The sequence below is a fragment of the Sitodiplosis mosellana genome, unplaced genomic scaffold (genome assembly GCF_009176505.1).
Source record: "Sitodiplosis mosellana isolate CC-2019 unplaced genomic scaffold, AAFC_SMos_1.0 Smas_scaffold_6226, whole genome shotgun sequence".
NCBI lineage: Eukaryota > Metazoa > Arthropoda > Insecta > Diptera > Cecidomyiidae > Sitodiplosis > Sitodiplosis mosellana.
In genome coordinates, this window is record NW_022601467.1 from 4,893,839 (window position 1) to 4,914,076 (window position 20,238).

The following is a 20,238-nucleotide window of genomic DNA, read 5'->3' on the forward strand; positions in this document are numbered from 1 at the left end:
GTGTGTGTGTGTGTGTGTGTGTGTGTGTGTGTGTGTGTGTGTGTGTGTTTGTGGCGTGCCTCGAGCAAAACTTGTACATTCTCTGATGTGTGGCTCGATTGGGTTAAGTGTATCATGAGTCTGAATGCGCTTCTGTATGAAGTACCAATCCAAGTTGCCTCGGATGAACAGCCAATTCTTCGACAAGAATCGATGTCGTTGTTAATTTTGCTTTTTTTCTCTCTCATCTCCTTCGCCCTCTCACCGCTACACCTTGGCCAATTGTTCGTGTTGTGGCTGTTTATATTTTTGACATTGGTTGAATTTTTCCAGTCGTTTGTTCAGTGGCTACAATTCGCTTTCTCTCTTTGCCACAGCGAAGCTGTTTCGTTGGCTGTGCAGTTTTTTTTTAGATAATAACAAAATTCTAAGAATTGCCAATACATTTACTGTTTTTCGATAAGAATGTTGTGTGTTTGGCTCGCGTATTTTCGTTCTTCTTCTTCTTCGCTTCGTTTTTGCATCCGAATCGTTATGTTCATTTGGTTCGGTGGATCGGATCGAATCAAAATACAATATTGTCGCATATAATCCATTTGGTTGTTTATACCATTTGGGTTTGTATTTTTGTCGCGCGCGTACTGCCATCGACCATGTTGCGGTAGCGTATTAGTGGCAGAAGAAGAAAAAGGAACAGACAAAACGCACCGAATATATTATTTGTTTGTTGGCTCACAAGGAGTTTCTTATTTTGATCATCATCGTTTCTTAGTCTTCCTGCGCAATGTTTCCCTTCTGCCTATTGTCTTGTGGCTATTATTTCGTTTGTTTCGTTGGCTGCTGCTGCTGCATCAGCAGCAAGTATTGTTCTCTTTGGCTAACTTTATTATATGCTTATTCCTCACGCGATTATTGTGTTTTCAGTTTTGTTATCGATAAATTTCCGTCTTAACACCGTGCGATGAGACACACGGAGCAACAACATAAAAAATATACGATTAAAACAGCAATGAGCAACAGCAGCAAAGAGAATATATAGCGGCAAAAAAAGCATCCTATGTACTATATACAGAGCAAAAGAAGCACACAAAACAAGATGAACATTTTGTGAGTGCGCGAGTATGTTTTCGAATCCGTGGAGCATTTTTTTCTCTCTTCTTTTGTTCGCTCTATCTCTTGCTCGGTGCAACTGCGCATGCTGCTGCTGAAAATATTTTGTTCGGGATATAATGATATCTTATTTTTTTACAGTCTTTATTTCATTTTTTTCTCCCGAACTCCTCTCTGTGCTCATTGTACTGACGAAGCGTGAATTGTGTACACATTTTTCGTTTCGTTTCGTTTTTTTTTCTCCATTCAATGTATATGTGCCTGTTTTCTCCGTTCATCTCTGTTTGTTCGCGGCTGGCATTGTGCATACATTTTAATGGATGCCATATTGCACCAATGTTCGAACACACGCTCCGTTGTGTAGCCATTGAATTTAGAGAGCTTGGCCACGACTAGAACCCGATGCAAAAAGGAAGCACCAAATAATACCATGTTTTCAAATATGACCAATAAATTTTGTAACACTTTCCATTTGCGAATGGGTTTCGTTTCACGTTTCGAAAAATCATGTTTGATGTGCATTACAAAATCACTGTTCTCTCACTCACAATTGGATGGGAACTGCTGCTGCTGCTTCTGCTGCTGATTATTCGTAACGACAATGATTCTTTTCACTGCTGTTCTTTCAAAAGTGCACTTTTTTCCATCTGTATTCCTCCACATATTCCATTATGTTCGTGGCGAATGGAGAGAGAGTGAGTGAGTGAAGAAAAAATGTCGAATGTCGCACTAAAGTGTTTTTTCGACTTTTATATATTTTTTCCACTGTTAACACATACACGAATCCCAATTAAGTATCTTCATTCCTACCCATTTTCAATTTCGGGTGATGTACTTGATACTTTGTAGTGGGAGGCAAATGAGTACGATGTATGCGACTGCTACGTTTTTCCCATTGTTTGAATTTTACTTGTTTAATGCTTTTAAAGTGCATATTTTTGTTGTTGTTTTATTTGCTTTTCATTTTCAATGCAATAATTTTCATACTATTTACTGATCAATTTGAGTACAAATCGTAACAATAGCAACCGTACCAGCAAACATTTACTCTTTCAATTGTTATAAATTCAATGCAAAGCAGAGGGTTTTTTTCTTCTCTCCAATGCGTTGAACGATGGAACTCTCGAGCGTAACAAGAAGTAAACATTTGCTTATTAATGGATGCCACTCAGAAAAAAATGGCGATATTTTTTCGTTGCTATTATTTCGCATCGCAAATATCCTTATGAAATACCGAATTTGAAATGTTAATGTTTTCTAATCGATTCTTTGTTGTTTATTTTGTTTGGGGTAACAGATTTGATGCACGCCGATTTGCAAGCAACATCATTAGATCTCAACTATGATGGCAGTCAATCGCCCGGCTCTGGCGGTAGTCTGACACAGCAAACGCGTAACAAACGGATGCGCACCTCATTTAAGCACCATCAATTGCGAACGATGAAATCGTATTTTGCCATTAATCAAAATCCCGACGCAAAGGATCTGAAACAATTGTCACAGAAAACGGGTCTGTCGAAACGTGTTCTGCAGGTAATTGAGCAATTTTGTAATTAAATCGCATCGCAAAAACCACATATTCATGCGGGCACACGCACATTCTTTGTGAATGCGAACAAAAAAGCACAGAAATGTAAAATAAACATTGAGATCAATGTCATTAACGATTGGTGTGATTTGTTGTTTGCTTAGGTGTGGTTCCAAAATGCCAGAGCCAAGTGGAGAAGGAATTCGATGAGACATGATGGCAACCAAACGGGCAATCCAACGTCTGGCACACCGTTGACACCGTTAACAATTGGCGGACCGCCAAGCGTTCAATCCACCTCGAGTAGTAACATCGATACATCCGGCATGACACCTTCTCACGCACTCGAAGAGATGCATCATTTAACATTTTCTGAGCTTTACTAATCCCATTTGTGTCACAGCCGGCGCAGAATGCAGGAGATGAGTGCGTCGCATTATGCAACACCACCGCTAATTTCAGCAACAACAACAAACTATTCCTATATTACAACAAAAATCTAATACAACTATTTAACTATTATGAGTATATTTAAGTGTACATTTGTAACTGTAATAAAAAAAACAAACAACAACAACAAGAACATAGACGTATTTTTTGCATTAGGTATTTAAAAACAAAACAGAGAATCAAGCACATTACAAACAAATGGCAACAAAATAACTAATTTTGATTTAGTATTGTGTATTTAGTTATTAGATGATGATGATGTTTTTTGTGTGTAACATCACAGTGTGATTGAATGCAAAACTCAAAACAAACAAGACAAAAACAACATTTACAAGTGAAGAATCCTTAAGTAATTTATTTAATTTCTTAGATTATATAAAAACAATAAAATCTGAAGCCATGCAAACGATTACGTGCCACAATACAACTATAATCAGAACCGAATGATGGAAGCATTAGCTGTACGGTCGTGATCGTTTGAAATATTTGAATTAATATGAAAATAATAAAACGAAAAACCTATTTGTCGTAGTAAAGAGTATGAAGAGAAAAGTGTACGAATGATAATATTGAAAATCTGTGAAACATTCAAAACTGAAATAAAGAAAAAGCTTTGCCTGAACTGTACCGATTTTGAATGGAGTTCACAAAGCAGAACCATAGCAAGAGTTACATTGCAATTATTTTGTACTTTTAGCCGAATGAAAAAACGAGGGATGTTTGAAACAAAGAAACTCAAACTAAAAAATCGAATTCAGTAACTTCCAACGTAAAATGGCTACGACCAAACCGATAAATTCGCCTTTGAATTGTGTTCACATTTGGCTGGGTCGCGAAAACAAATCAAAGTCATTCAACTCGAAGGAAGCATATATGCGGTGTACATTCACCGATCCACCCACATCCAACACACACACACACACACACACACACACACACACACACACACGGATCACTTTATTACCAGTCAAATGGTGTTTCAGCTTTCACCTACGAAACGATTCCGTCTCACACGTTTGGCTACGTGTTAAATGCCATATCTTATGAGCTGATAACTTTGATGTCTTATTAATTCATTTGAATTGTTAAAACGTTGTCTAATTTAAAGTGTCTAATCTCTGCCAAATATGAATTCATTTAAATGAAATGAAAAAAAAAGATCACGTTCGACCCAACACCAATAACCATTATGACTTTGTGAGATCGATATTGCCAGCTTCGCTTGCCATGTGGTACAAACAATAGCTTCGGTTGGTCAGTCAGTCGGTCGGTCAGTCTCTCCCATTTTGTTCTAATATTTATTTTATTTATTCGCTGCTTCTACCTTTACACATACTCGGCTGATATCGAAAATCGCCTGAAAATGAGACAAAACCACGAAAGGATAGAGGGAGAAAGAGAGAGAAAAATGTGAAGAAAAAAACAACCGAATCGCTCGACAAACGAAACAGTCAAAATAGGTGGCCAATTAAAATTGAGAAATTGAAAACGCGATGAAACACTGACAAAATGAATATATAAAATAAAGCGTGCACCGTAACGATAACACCGATCGTGCGCCACACACCGAAACAAAAAAAAATGTGAATAAACAAACAGCAATTCTACAAAAATATTGTCACCTACTTTCAATTGGCATTTTATTCTTGGTTTCATGTTGCAACTGGCGGAAAAACAAATCGCATAACAAAAGGGAGAGAGAAAAAACAACGAGTATTTGTGTGTATGAAGCAAAACTACAATGTGTTGATAGTAGAGAGGCATCGAACGAGATGCAATGCAGTATCACAGGCCTCGCGGTCGTCGTCGTCGTCGTCGTCATCATCAACAACGGCAGCACACAACCAGGAATAACGCAGACAAAATTCATTAGAAATATCGATCGATTTATACGTGCGCGAATTTTTCGTTTCTCTTCCATTTGAAACACTGATCAGAACCGATGGCTTTGACTTTGCCACACATAAATCACTGTAATCGCTACAATGTGAACTAAAATCAAAAGACCATTGGCCGTACTTGTTGTTGGGATTTGTCTTTTTTCTGTGTGTCGCTTTCAAGCGTTGTGGCAATCACAGCGCATCGCTGGCTGCATTTTTGGTGTGAAAAATCAACTTAACTTCTTGCATCTGGTTTCACTTCGGATAATTTCATATTGGTGGTCGCGTACAAATGCCATTTTTCGTATCACTTGATTTCCTGGTTTCTCGGAAACTGCGATGCATTTGGAACAGTGTTAATCGATTTGAATTTGGGAGAGAGACAGAGGAGAGAGAGAGAGAGAGAGAGAGAGAGAGAGAGAGAGAGAGAGAGAGAGAGAGAGAGAGAGAGAGAGAGAGGAAGACAGAACAGTTCACAACAGAAAAAAAATTCTTAACGATTGCCACCTGAAAATACAACAACAGTTTGGTCTCAATAGTTAGCTAGAGTTTGTACATATTGCCACTGTGTGTATTTGTTGTTAGCAAACACAACGGTCGGCCCATAACATGTGTGTATTAACGGCAGTGTGAAACATCGAAATGAAAACAGGAAAAAAATAATAACGAAACAATTCGATCGAATCAATCGGTGGCATTTTTTTCTCTCTTCTGTAGTAAATCGGAATTCGTACCCAATTAACAAATTTTTTAGACGCTATACATAAATTACACCGAACACAACGCCGAACGCACCACAACAACAACAAACGAAGAACACGGCTGGAAAAAGGCCTGAAAACTATAGCAAAGGAAAGGAGAAGGAAAGAAAAAAAAAGCGAGCACCAAGAAAACAAATATGATTTTGTGATAGAACATAAAGGAAGCCGTAGATAAACAAATATCCACCGAACTATTAACGACAATGCAACACATACGAAGGAAAAAAAAATACTGACCGGACAACAACGAAATGATTATACAGCAGAGGAACATAAAAATGCTACACATTCACGCCAAACGCGGTGCGGTTCGATATTCGAGTGGTCTTCATCAGCTTCCACTTCTTTTTCGGCTGCTCATGAATAGTCCTTGTTTTTGTTTTCTTTTCTTGTTGTTTCATTTTGTCTGTGACCAAAACAGAGTAAGACAAAATGAATCTATTTTATAGCTTGGCAACGCATTACGATATCATAAATTCTACTGCAGCTGAATCTACGAGCGATCATTGAATGCACGATGAACGAACGGAACGGTCATTCAAATGTTTGGCTGAATGAATGCTATTTATCGCGCTCTGGTTCTCATGATCATCTTTATTTTGTGCATTGATTTCTATTCTTAAATTTTCGGCTTGACCGCAAAAATCGAATGCAGAAGAAAAAAAAAGGCAAATCAATATGCTCCTTGTATCCCATATTGTTAGCCGAATGAAGAAGGAAAAAAAAATAGTCCGTCACACGAACGGTAGCCGAAAAATTGTTGCTTCTGAAACCCATCATTGGGATACTTTTCGCTATGGGAACTCAATTAATCAACATTTTTCGCTCTCTCAATTCCAATGAAAACTATACCCAAAATGCATAGCCGCGCGCAACAATGAATGTGATTTTGGACCTGAATTTGGACGAGTATTTCAGTAGCCACATATTCAGAATGAAAACTATTCACTAATTGACGGTTTCGCTTCAAATTATGCGCACAACACAATAGGAACGTCGCACGGTGGGAATCACCAAATCACACACATCAATCAAAATTCCTTTCTCTCACATCCACGATCACCGGTTTGGTCGTTCGCATCAATGGATTTAGATTCTTCAGACAGAATCAGATCGCATAAAATGCTGGCTTTTTTTCTATCTAAACAGATGTGGTTGAAGGTTGTTGTAAAAGTTTTTAAGTTGATGCTATCAAAGCCAATAATCCGTCGTAAAACTTCCAACGTCTAACGAAAAAAAACCAGTTCAATACAAATAGAAAACATTTTATTCAAACACATTAAGGTTGACATTGCAAATGTGTTACGATCGAAAAGCACATTGGTTTTTGAAAAAATGCGATTTTATCCGTTTTCACTCTATAACATTCAATTTATATGCACAACCATTCATTTAGGATTTTTGGCAATTCTATTGCCAATATTGTCAAAAAAAAAATTAATCTGGCAATTTCATTGAAGGCAATGATAATTTTATTGATCGTTTTGTTACAAGCAAACACCAATTGAATCACTGTCAAATGTAAAAATATCAAACTTTTTATTATTCATCAGCAAAGAATATCAATAGATGTATTGGCATTGCATTGCATTGTATGCCAACAATTCCATTGAGAACATTCACTTTGTCAATGAACCGTGCGTGTTTAAATCGAACATTGCATATTGCCACACGAACACTTGTGGCGTTTGCATTAGACCAAAAACAAAACCAATAAAAAAAAAGTTGTGCGATGCGCATATGCCAAATATGGACCGAGGAAAAACTAATTTAAACGCAATCACATGTATCATACTTAAAAGCCCCTGACTTAAATACCAATCGATCCTGCTGTTTTTTATTTGCAGTTCTAGAGTGAGTTTACAACGTGCGTTATAAATCAGGAAAAAGAAGAAGAATGAAAAGGAATAATCTATGCATAAAACTAGCAAACAAGGCTAAATCGTCTTGTAAATGATGCTTTTATTTGCGATCGAAGTTTCAGCGGTATAGCCGCTCTTCTTGCCCATTCGCTCAAAATCGAAATTTATTTACCGGTACATCTTGGCATTGGGATATGCATTAAGAATTTGATTGTTTGTTTATTTCCAACGCGCGATACTCTCGCTTTTCTCTTCTTGCACGTTGCATTCATCGTCGACTACAGATTTACAGGCAGTAGCATATTATTAACTATACTTAATAACATAATAATAACGGCCGATATATTGGTCAAACATAACATAATAATAACGTTATTAAGATTCAGCATAATAATAACATAATATGTTATGCGTTATATCGGGTGTTATCTTAATAAATCCTAAGATTCGGCGGTAATAACATTTTATTAACTATGCTAATAACATATTATTAAGATGGATTTATTAACTGAATTAATAACATATTATTAAGATACAATCTTAATAACGCTTTTTTCGCGCATTTCTTTCACCGGAGCACTGACAAGTTGTTTTTTCACTGCAGAGTACACACATGAATTTTTGCACTGTTGCAATGAAATTAAAATGACTCTTTGAAACGGAATTATCATGTATTGAACTTAACCATTAAGTTTAGGAAATCGCCAGTCCCGACCTTGAAAGGATCAATTTACCATATTTTGTCTGCATTGTTATAGGTGCGTACACCATACACTGTACACCCGTAGTGAAAAAAAAAATCCAGCGCTTTTTTTCTCTCCAGCTAGGGAAAAGAATGCGCGAAAAAAGCGTTATTAAGATTGCATCTTAATAATATGTTATTAATTGAGTTAATAAATCCATCTTAATAATATGTTATTATTATAGTTAATAAAATGTTATTACCGCCGAATCTTAGGATTTATTAAGATAACACCCGATATAACGCATAACATATTATGTTATTATTATGCTGAATCTTAATAACGTTATTAAGATAAAAAAAATCCCAACATAACATAATCAGGGAGTGTAACTCCGAGGAGGAGGAATGGTGAGGAGGTGAATGAGGAGGAGGAGAGCGCTGAGGAGGTTCTTCCTCCTCACATGAGGAGGAAATAGAAATTACCAAAATTGAGGCATATAAATTTATTTTAAACACTTCTATTGATTTTGATCGTAGCTTTTCATCGTTGGCATTCGTTCCAAATCAATAAAAGTGTTTTAAATAAATTTATATGCCTCAATTTTGGTAATTTTTATTTCCTCCTCATGTGAGGAGGAGGAACCTCCTCAGCGCACTCCTCCTCCTCATTTACCTCCTCACCATTCCTCCTCCTCGGAGTTACACTCCCTGAACATAATAATAAATATGTCGGGCAATAACATATTAATAACATATCGAAAATGTAAATCTGTATCGTCGACCAAATCGCTCCAGCGTGCGAATGACTTGTTTGTTCATTATATTTCATTTCGTTTCTCTATTTTCTGAGGCTTGAGCCGCATTTTACGATCCAATACATACATTCATCTTTCCAGCAACGGTGAGTGATATATGCGAACAAATATATTTGCCAATATGTTTTGCGGCTACGAGTAAATAAATTTTTTTTGCCCTGACTTTGCACTGCACTTCGCTCTTTCGGATACTTGCTTCGGTTTTCTTTCCTTTCTGTTGATCCTGGTAATGATCATGGGCTTCATGAATGTTCGTCGTCAATCGAACAAGAGATTTGTTGCTACAATGAAAATAATCATATCGTTGAAATATTGAGGAATTACTTCATTCGATGCTGTATGAGTGTGCATTTCTCTCTTGCTGTACTGTTGCATTCAGCATTTCAATCGCACTGTTTACTCTGTTCACGATTCATTGAAAACACGATGGGCATTCTAGCTAATCGTCCGAAAAGATGTGAGCAAACATCAATATATAAAAATGCTTCGTTCTGTCTTCAGCAAGCACAACGCACAAAAGTACTAAGGCAATAACAGACCATAAATGCAAGATGTGATCGAGTAAAGCAAATATTCAATTTTTCAATGCTTTTCAAAGCCTATAAATAATTTATCGATTTTCTTTATCATAAGGTCGATTGCACGTGTATAAGTCAAATTATCGCGCCGCAGAGAAATTGAAATCCAATTGATTGGCTTTTTTTCCTACTTTTCTTTCGTTTCATTCGTTTGTTGATTTGTTTGTTTATTTGGATGCTCACTCTTAATACGATGCCAAAGCAATCTCATCTGCACCGAATGTGTTTGTGTTTGGTGTGCACATTTTATATTCGATATCAAGAAGTGAAAACAAAACGAATTGGTTTTTATATGGCATCGCACCTACACAATGCAATCATTCAGCACCTCGAAGGGCTTATAACGTGAATGATTAATATTTGGTGCCAACGAGTATACGTACACCAAATTCTATTCAAATTGCGCATATTTATTACCATTTTATCGTTTTGTCGACAAAACGCAACATCGATTCGATTCGATTCGGTTTGGGGCTCAGCATTGCGATAAACCAGCCACAAAAGATGTTTCCTTGTTATTCAAACACGATGCATTGTGATTTCGTTGATGTTCTGAAATCGTAAAAATGGTTCGTAATTAAAACGTTAATTTCGAATCGGTTGATAAAATCGTCAATGGGCAGCATCGGATCCAAAACATGTGCATTGGATGTTCGTGTGAAGAAACGGACGGAGGAACATAAGGTAAAGCACAATAGCACCGGTGACACAACTTATATTCCGATATTAATTCGTTCCCAATCGATATGCATCGATATAAAACAAGTTCTGGATCAGCAGCTACAACATTAGTCGCTTTTTTTTATTTTCTCTTCGACATCGCTTTGTTTTAGTCCATCCGGTAATCGTTAATGCATGCCATTATGTCATCGAGTATATATATTTATCAAATTGCCCACAGAACATTTTCGTTAACTCGAAACACTTTCGTTGTGCTTAAGTTGTGTTAAATGATAATTTACTGCGATTGAACTTTGTGTTTTCAAAACAAAGGCGACGATGAATGAATAATGAAGGAAAAAAGAGTTACCTATTGAATATTGTGTGATCTCATCGAAATTAATACACGGTGCAACTTTATAATCTAGCGCTAAAAATCAATTCGAAATGATTCGTTCCAAATTCAGTTGTAGAGCGACTGCTGTTCTCACTATTGACTCATCAAACAAAATTAAATTGTTGGCATTCCAACCCATCAAATACTAATGCATAAAAATTAATTATTCGATGGCAAAAATATATCAAGTGAACAATGACTCGAATATTTTCACATTTGGCATTGTATCTCAAAATGTCTTTTCTTCGATTTAAATGTTTCGCTTAGCGTTTGCTTGAACATCTTCAATAGCAAAAGAGCAGAGAATCATTTCAGCATAGATATTCAATTTTCTGATGAGATCTCAGTAACTGAATGCAGTGACTGCGAACGTTGCTGTGAGTGAACAAGCGCTCTACATTCAAGCGCGGACATGCATATACATTGATTTACACATAATCGGAGTGAGTGTGCGTGCGAAAGAAGAGAAGAGAGGAGAGACGAACGAATTGTGTTGCATCGAGCGATGTCCACTTGACACAGTGTCAGTGTGGCGAATACTTACTATTTGTTTCTTGCAATTGTTGTTCCTTCTTCTTTTTCTTCTAACAAATTGGTTGGCAGCACAAACACAAGCAAAAAAAATCACATTAAAAAAATAAACAAAACAATATTTGATTATTTTGTTATTGTGTTTTGTTATAAAATTTTATTTTTTTTACTTGAGTTTTGCTGCCAATCAATTTGTTAGAAGAAAAAGAAGAAGGAACAACAATTCCAAGAAACAAAGAGTAAGTGTTCGCCACACTGACACTGTATCAAGAGACGTTCACTCTCATCGTTCAATGCGACATAATTCGTTCGTCTCTCCTCTCTTCTCTCCTTTCGCACGCACACTCACTCCGATTGTGTGTAAACCAATGTATTTGTATGTCCGCGCTTGAATGTAGAGCGCTCGTTTACTCACAGCGACGTTCGTAGTCACTGCATTCAGTTACTGAGATCTCATCAGAAAATTGAATATCTATGCTGAAATGATTCTCTGCAAAAGAGCAGACATTCCGTGTGACTGTATATCGAGCTGAGCTATTTACAAATTTACATGGTTCGATAGTCACAAAACCAAAATGTATCAAACAGCCAGCTATTTGTAAATAGCTCAGCTCAATATGCAGCCATACGGAATGTCTGTAGGAAATGAGCCCATTCAATTGCTCAAATCGAACAATCCGTTTGGCCATATATTTGAATGTCGTTGGAGAGTATGGAACGTCATGCAAGTTGATCGTGGTAGCATCAATATAATAAGTAAGCAATGGCTCATGGAAATTAGATAAAATAGGTTGATTCGGATAGGAAATGAGCCCATTCAATTGCTCAAATCGAGAAATCTGTTTGGCCATATATTTGAATGTCGTTGGGGAGTATGGAACATCATGCAAGCAGACATTCCGTATGGCTGCATATTGAGCTGAGCTATTTACAAATAGCTGGCTGTTTGGTAAATTTTGATTTTGTGACTATCGAACCATGTAAATTCATGTGAGATGATAAATTTATGACAAAAATTCATGGAAAGGATGGAAAAAGGTGTCCAAAATTTATCATCTCACATGAATTTGCATGGCTCGATAGTCACAAAATCAAAATGTACCAAACAACCAGCTATTTGTAAATAGCTCAGCTCAATATGCAGCCATACGGAATGTCTGCAAAAGAGTTCACCTGAAAATATTTCCATGTTCAATTAAATATTTGTGTTTGAAAAATGGGATTAGCTATGTTTACGAGCAAATCCTTTTTGTGTTCCTGGCAAGAAATTGGAGGCAAGTGTCTCAAGCAAAAATAAAGATCTTGTAAACTAAAACATTGCAATAAACATCCATCTTATATCTCTTTCATTCCCATTAACACGTTGAAAAAAATTATGGGAGACACATTGTTGTTTTGCTTTTATTCAAATAAGATTAATTGAATTAATAGTTAAATCAGATGCAAAAAATTAGAAAGTTAAAGTTCTGACTTTCCAGTACAGTGTATAATTGGCTACCAAAATTCACATTTCTTAGCCGGGTTCATTGGTGAGCCTTCATGGCAACTGAAATCATTGGCGAATTCCGGCAGATTTCTGAACGCTCCGAACGCTCCGAACGCTCCGAACGCTCCGAACGCACGGAATGAGTCGGGTGAATGTACTTTAAATTTGATTAAACTTTCCATTGTTTCTACAGAATGAATTGGAACAAATGTTCAGAAACTGTTTTTTTTTTCTTATTGTTAAAAAATCAATTCGAAGTATGAATAGTTTGATGTTATTAACCTGGTGTAAGGACTATGCAAAAAGTCTGTGCTGCTGAGATCCAGAACATTTGCTGTGGAGTATATTCCAAACCAGGCAATTTTGGTTCCGGTTCATTTTCTTTCGCCCAATTTTAATAAGTATGATATGACAACTTGGTACCGCCAATGTCAGCGATGTTCTCTGCTACCGTTTTTCTACCATTCAACAAATTGCAATGAAATAAAAATACTCACGTTACGAAGAAAAAAACTCAATAAATGATATCTCCTTACTTTCAACCCAGTCGAATGTTCAGTGAAATTTCCGTATTGTTCTATGATGCATTGGGCTTTTTCCAAGAAATTCGCTAAAGATTCGGATGACCACCAATCAACTATGTTGCCATTGGAATCAAGTTTACGTCCATGAATATCGCAAGAATGTAGGCTTTTTTCTGTGCCTATTTCATTTATGAGTAAACCGTACAAATCCATAGATTTATTCTCACCATCTTTTTTGATTATAGATGTACATCTTCGTATCGTCGGCTAAATCCAAACGTAGAATATTTATAATGGTCTCCATCTTTGTCCAAATCATTGAAGAATGCATATGAGACTGATTTGAAAGATTCTAAAAAAATATTTCCTGAATAATTTATGACATGAAAAATAATTCAAACAGATTTCATAGGAATTTCTTTATTTATTCTTTGTAGTTGTACCAAAGTTCATCTTTTGCATGATTTGTCCAACGTGTCCATATTGAAAGTATCGAATGGTCCATAAAAGAGACAAACGACGCCACTCTATTCGACTATTTGTTTGTGTCATTGGGTATTTTGGACCGAGTACTATTTGGAAATCATTGACGTTTATGTTAAAATGTGCTTAAGTGCATATAACATTGTGGAAGGTAACTGAAATGATGTTCAAAAATTGTAAATTCTACGTGTACAATTTCAACAGCACAATTTCTGACCAGAAAAATCCTATGGAGATTTGATTATGCTCTTAAAGTATATGATGTGAATCATTTTTGATATTTAAAAATGAATGGTCACAAAAAAACTAGTTATGTTCTTCTCGATCCATTCTACTGCAATAACTAACTAATGGAGTCATTCAAAAAACGGTGGCAATTTTACTAGTATTGCCCAAAATGTTTTTCTGTTTTTTTTTTATATGAAATCTCTGAGCAAAGTCGATATTAAATTTGTTGATGTAAAGTATGTCATGATCAAAAAATGATTATAAAAACTTTGAATAAATGTTCTTATTGATTGAAATGAATGATATTCTGAAAGAAAAAGACTAATTTTAAAAAATGTGAGTTGAGATTAGATTAATATTCGAAATGAATTTGGCAATTCTATTTAAAAAAAAAATTGGTTTATATTTCAGTATACATTTCAGTATACATTGTTGCTATAAAAATGATAATAATCATGTTTCATTGGGTGGACGTTGATGAAATGAAGTTCAAAGCTCAGCATAAAATTACACTGAACGAACGAAAATATGTGAGATGCGTCAAAATTTGGCTTTGACTTTAAATGAACACATATCCTTCAAGAGCATAAAATTACACAATTTCCATAAAATAACGTTAGCTGCTGCAATTGCAGTTAATTGTTCCTTCCATCGAATAAAATCATGTTTTCTTATTTTTGTTTTAGTGTTCGTAGTTTCAATTTAAAAATTCATATAGATATAATTCTTTGTTAAATAATTTGTTATTTCTCTTTGTAGTTGGTGTTTAAAAATAAATCTTATTTTGTGTGTGTGTGTGTGTTTGTTGTTGTTCTTTTTCTTCATAAAAATTCTTTATAGTTTAGATTTTGTACCAATTTAATGAAAATTTGTTCGCTTTTGCTCAATATTTATTCTCTCTATCTGACGGCCTTCGTTTACAATAACATTTCGAAGGCATTTTGTTTTAATTATTTAAAAAAATTACAAGTTTTCTACTCAGCAAACACAATTACATCATATATATTATTTATACATGGTTTCGTTTTTTTTTTCTCTTTTTTCTTGAATGAACTAAAATATATGTGATTGTATGTTTTAATTATAAATTCTAGTGCGATTGAATAAAATCTTCAATGAATTAGAATGAAATAAAAATTAAAAAAAAGGAAATAAATTGTTCTGAAATTGTATACTGCATTAGCTTTGTGACGATTATTATTTGAGTAAATAGAATCAGTTTTATAGAAATTTGCGAAGACATTTTTGTTCTTGTTAAGCTTAAAAATAATCTATTTTGCTTTTCTTGATCCGACCGCGTTATTGTCTGCGTTCAGTGCTGAACGTATATTATTTGTTCGGTTCAAGTTGAATGGCACCTGCAATATGAGAGGAACAAAAGGTAAAATGTGAAAAGGCAAGCAAAAAATGCCAACAAAAAAAAAATCCGAATGAACGTGAATGGTTTCAATTCTTGGCAAATAATCAACAAGACCGTTGATTGAGAATCGATAATTGGATTTTTTTAAAAAATTTGAATTCGATTGACTTACGGCTGCACGTTGATCTTCCATCCGGCCGCCCTGCACTCGCATAATCAGCGAGAAAAAGTCTTCATCAGGTACGGTTGCGCCGGCATTGTTTGTGTTATTGTTGACACAATTTCGGCGATTATTATTTGGTGGTTCACCTTGTTCCATATCCAATGTGACATTTGTGCGGGGCAATTCCGATCGTTGTTCTTCGAGACGTGAGCCTTGGCATCGCATCAACATATCGAGGAATGCATCGTCTGGTGCTGGTTCACTTGCCGAACCGCTTGTATTTCGTTGCGTTGCTTGTTGATTGTTCAATAGATTGCGTCGTGTGTTCTGATTTTGTGGTGACGGCACAAGACCTGGTAGTGTCGGCAACTGAGCACGTTGTTCGTCCATTCGTTCCGACTGTAAATCGGCAATCATTTCAAGCAGAGCATTTCGATTCTCTTTCGTTGATTGTGGCGTCGATGGGACAGCTGGCAAACTGTTTTGTTGCACCAAGGGCTTTCGAATGGGTGGCTCTCGGCTGGTGGTGGACTGTGAATGACCAATCACCTTCAATGAACACCGTTGATCATCCATTCGTTTGCTTTGTGTTCGTGTCAGCATGTCGAAGAAGTCTTCTTCGGTGGCTTTTGGTGCTGGCGCCACTGGAATATTTGCATTGTTCTCATTTGTTTGTGCATCGCCCTTGTTGTGTGGATTTGTGATGTTACGTTTACCGTCCGGTGTCAACTGTACAAATGGTAATTAATTAGTCATTTTATCATGTCAATGAAAACACTCCAATGTTACTACTAATTTTGTAAGCAACGAACACTTTTTTTGGGATTCAGTTTAATAACAACAGTTTTTGAACTCAAAAGAATAAAAACCAACTGAAAGACAAACACTCAAAAACAAAACGAAACAAACAAAGAGGTGTTGAAGGAACAGAAAAAAAATCAAACGAAAGAAAAACCTTAATCAAATCCAATTGTTCCATGCTTTGACGCCGTACCCGAATTTGCCTTGAGCTACTGTCTCGTGTTGTATTGTTGCCCTGAGCTGCGCTTGCATTTTTCATCGATTGATTTGTGACATCGTTATTATCAGTTGATTCGTCGTCCGATGGAAGATCCGGCATGCCAAGCACCTTTCGCAAATCCGACACATTCATTCTGGCTGTGGCTTCTCCAATTGAATCGCCCAACTATTTCAAATTGAATCAATAAATTAATATTAAACGAGGACGAGAGAGAAAATAGTATAGCTGCTGTGAAGTTGCAACATTTGCTTACGTCTTTTGCGAGACCATAATGTTGTTGTGCAAAACTCAACGCCTTATCGTGGTTTCCAATCGATGAATGTGCATTGCCCAGACTCCAGCACGCTCTTGCCTCACCCACTTTGTCGCCGAGCTCTTGTGCAATCGTCAAATGACGTTGGTGGTATTCAATAGCGACCGGGAAGTCACGCAGCAATGTGTATGTGTTACCAAGACTGTAACAAGCTTGCGCTTCAACAGCACGTTCACCCAAATCGATGGCTAGTGCTAGTGTCCGTCTGTAAAATGCGTTTGATTAATATTTTCGAAACAATATTCGAAAAAAAAATTCATTTCAACGATGCGTGTGTTTCGCTCTTTCGAAGAAATGTTCTAATGTAAAACCCAACATACTTGTAATGCTCAGCAGCCTCTTCGAATTGTCCAAGGAAAATGTGTGAATTGCCCAAATTGCTGTTGGCTCGTCGTTCGGCCGGCTTGTCACCAAACTCTCTGGCAATGCTCAAACGCTCTTGATGATGCTGAATCGCAGCTTCGAAATCACCAAGCAAATAATAGGTATTTCCTAAATTACCACAAGCACGTCCTTGTGCTCCACGATCGCCCAGTTCTTTCATCAGAGCTAGATTCTGTTGATAAAAGTCAACGGCTTTGATCAGCGATTCCTTGACTTCGTCCGAAAAATCTCCAGGATCTGATTGGCCCATGTGCTTTCCTTTAGCATGGTATACATTGCCCAAATTGTAAAGTGCACGTCCCTCAGACAATCGATCGCCCAACTGTCTCGCTAGCGTCAAATGACGTTCACAACATATGGCTGCTTCATCAAAGCGACCCATCACCTTTAGCGTATTTCCAAGATTGCCAGATGATTTAGCTTCACCCAGTTTATCCTCCATGGAACGGGCCAACGTTAGATCTAATTTGTGATAATGCATCGCTTTTGTATAGTCATTTAAATAGAAGTATGCATTCCCCAGTTGACTGTATATGGCACTCAAAGTTCGAAGATCATCGGTTCCAGCCTGTATGGCAGCCTGTGTGAATAAAAACGGAATTTGAGTGTGTTGAAAAGGGACATTTGACTATGGAAATGTTTGAGCCGAATTTGGTACTCACTTGAAAAAATGCAACACCCGCATTACAATCGCCAGATTTGCACAGACGTTCACCTTCCAAAGCAAGCTCCAGACACATTGATGATCCATCGTTGGTCTGGAATTCAAAAGGGAAAATTCGGTCATATTATATTCAAACGTTAAATAAATTGCCATAGTCAATTTACATAATCGGATGAATCATATCCAAGTTGTAATTCGATTCAATCAGTTCAACGTGGCTTCAAAATGAGATCAAAAGCAACGGTCTATGCAAATTCATTTCCGTTACATTTCGATCTTTCCAATGAACTCAGTCATTCACACCGATTCGAATCAATTTCTCAAAGTTGATGCATTTCACGGAACGTATACTTATTATTAGACCTTATCATTAAGAAAAATGAAATAATTTTATCAATTTCCCGTGTTTGCTTTCCGAATGCCCCGTAGAGCACACAGTTCGCGTATGTATGTGTTGGTGTATAGACAAGACGCGTTTCAAAATGTAATATAAAAACAATCACACACAGGCACAAGCATGGCGGCCCCATGAAGTGCGTACGAAAGACATGAAACAGACGGCATTCATAGTCCAAGTGCTATGAGTCATTCAAGTCATTTAAAGTATGATTTTAAATTTCACATACGGTTCTCTTCGGCTAAATTCATCGTACGGAGTGTGTATATATGCCGTTTGCGGTGAACGCAATTCACACTCACTGGACTCATGTACGCGTGTGTGCGTTGAATTTAACGTTGATTGAAGTATTTTAATTAGTCAATCGGTTGATTCATTGAACAAGTTAAAAAATGTGTGACGTTTGCACATTCAACTTGCTAAGTCGCAGCATAGTTAACCGCTCGTTTGAAACGACAACGACGAGACAAAAATGAAGAGAGAAGAAAAAGAGTATGAGCAAAAAAGAAATGAAAAATGTATCACAGTCGCTTGAATGATATAAACAACAACCTACTTTCCTAGAGAACTATGAAGATATAGTTCCGTTTTCGATGTCGGATATGAATGAGATGGAATGAATGAATGAGAGAAAAATGTCACAGATTTATGCAAGATACATCATCGTGTCGTTGTCGTCTGACACAGTTCCGTATCACACCGATGAAAAGAGAGAGAGAGAGAACGAGAGAAGAAACAAGTAAAAAGCACCGATGATACATAACATAGATCGACCAGACTAGATGATTTTGTTTGCAACACTCCTAAATTCCGACGAATCCAAAAAAAATTCATTGAAAAATTCCAACATTTACAATTACATTGCATGACACACAGTCGCACGCATTTCACAGAAATACGTACTGAGCATTAATTTGGTTGGATTGCATACCTGTGAATCGTTATTACTAGCTAAATGTTCAACACTCGTGGATAATGACGACATCTTTGTTGTTGTTTTTCTTTTTGTACGAGGGGACTAATTAAATGTTTTTGCTTTTTGTTCGAATGGGTTTTTCGGTCTTTTGGGCGGGTTGGTTCGATGTCGATGAGAGCCCGTCGTTAGTTTTTGCCACTGCTGCTACTGCTACTCCTTTTTTTTTGATACTCCACAAAAAGTTTGAGTAGATTATTTCACTTTGAACACAATACACAAGAGACAGAACACACAGAAAAAAAACCTATACGCTGGTTCATTCAGATTATTATTGTAACTGAGCCGAACAAGAAATGACACAAAAACATACGCTCGCACACACAAACGCCAGCCACAAACAACAAAGACGATGCACTTTTCAGATCCAAATCCATGCCCAATCGCTAATTGCAATTGAGAACTATTCGTCTGTTGAATTCTCTCGCTTCTTCGCCGTTGTTGTTTTTATATTCGTTTTTTTCTCTTCGATTATTCACTTTTAACAAAACATTTTCACATTATTTCGTTTTATTTTTTCTGTTCGTCAAGCATTTCGCTTGAATTTTAATGTTTGCTGGGTTGGCTTTATGTCAGTGTAAAAATCCGTATCGTGCTGCTAGTGCTGCTGCATTTTATTTCTCCAGTGATGAATCTTTTTCTTTCACAGAAACAACACACGAAAAAAAAACCATACACTAACCGATACACAAAAAAAAAGAACCAGCTATTTTTCTCTCTCTCTATTCGGCCTGTAAACATACGCATCATCCAAACAAATCACTCTAATACACAGTCGCACACACAGTCAATATGGCCACTGTTTTTTTTTATTTTTAACGTATTTAGAACGAGACAACAACAGTGCTGGTTACATCGCTGAGTGTGTAAGTGAGCGAAACGAAGCATGAGACTGAACCCCAATGCGGTGGTATGGTTGTGAATGTGTGCTCACATTCAAACGTGTGTTGTTTCTCAAACGATTCAAACTGTCAATCGCAGATATAGTTCAGCAATCGGGAACATC

At 36.7% G+C, this 20,238-nt stretch overlaps 2 protein-coding genes across 6 annotated transcripts in view; one reads left to right on the forward strand and one right to left on the reverse strand.

Moving 5' to 3' along the window:
• Positions 1-3,713, forward strand: part of LOC129577740 (LIM/homeobox protein Lhx9-like) — a 24,088-nt gene extending 20,375 nt beyond the window's left edge. Inside the window, exons 6-7 of the mRNA XM_055465240.1 lie at positions 2,387-2,622; positions 2,782-3,713. Of these exons, the coding sequence (XP_055321215.1) occupies positions 2,387-2,622; positions 2,782-3,003 (458 nt within the window). The 3' untranslated portion in view covers positions 3,004-3,713. The remainder of the gene's footprint in view (positions 1-2,386; positions 2,623-2,781) is intronic.
• A 10,968-nt stretch (positions 3,714-14,681) lies between these two features.
• On the reverse strand, positions 14,682-20,202 carry LOC129579364 (G-protein-signaling modulator 2). 5 transcript variants are annotated; one of them, XM_055469402.1, is made up of 7 exons: positions 19,191-20,202; positions 17,861-17,956; positions 17,135-17,778; positions 16,755-17,019; positions 16,436-16,666; positions 15,490-16,209; positions 14,682-15,315 (listed from the first exon to the last, which is right to left on the reverse strand). In XM_055469402.1, exons 1-7 carry the CDS (start codon positions 19,242-19,244, stop codon positions 15,229-15,231), a joined length of 2,097 nt encoding a protein of 698 aa, XP_055325377.1. In that variant the 5' UTR covers positions 19,245-20,202; the 3' UTR covers positions 14,682-15,228. The 5 variants fall into 5 exon arrangements, with proteins under 5 accessions (XP_055325377.1, XP_055325379.1, XP_055325380.1 ...); XM_055469404.1 differs by having other exon boundaries at positions 16,475-16,666; positions 19,191-20,021; XM_055469405.1 differs by lacking the exon at positions 19,191-20,202 and adding an exon at positions 18,489-19,167.
• Positions 20,203-20,238: the final 36 nt, after the last annotated feature.

Coding starts and splice junctions, on each gene's coding strand:
- LOC129579364 (XM_055469401.1), bottom strand. CDS start 19,244: ATGTCGTCATTATCCACGAGTGTTGAACATTTAGCTAGTAATAACGAT. Junction 17,957..19,190: donor CTAGTAATAACGATTCACAG/GTATGCAATCCA, acceptor TTTGAATTCCAG/ACCAACGATGGATCATCAAT. Junction 17,779..17,860: donor CGGGTGTTGCATTTTTTCAA/GTGAGTACCAAA, acceptor TTATTCACACAG/GCTGCCATACAGGCTGGAAC.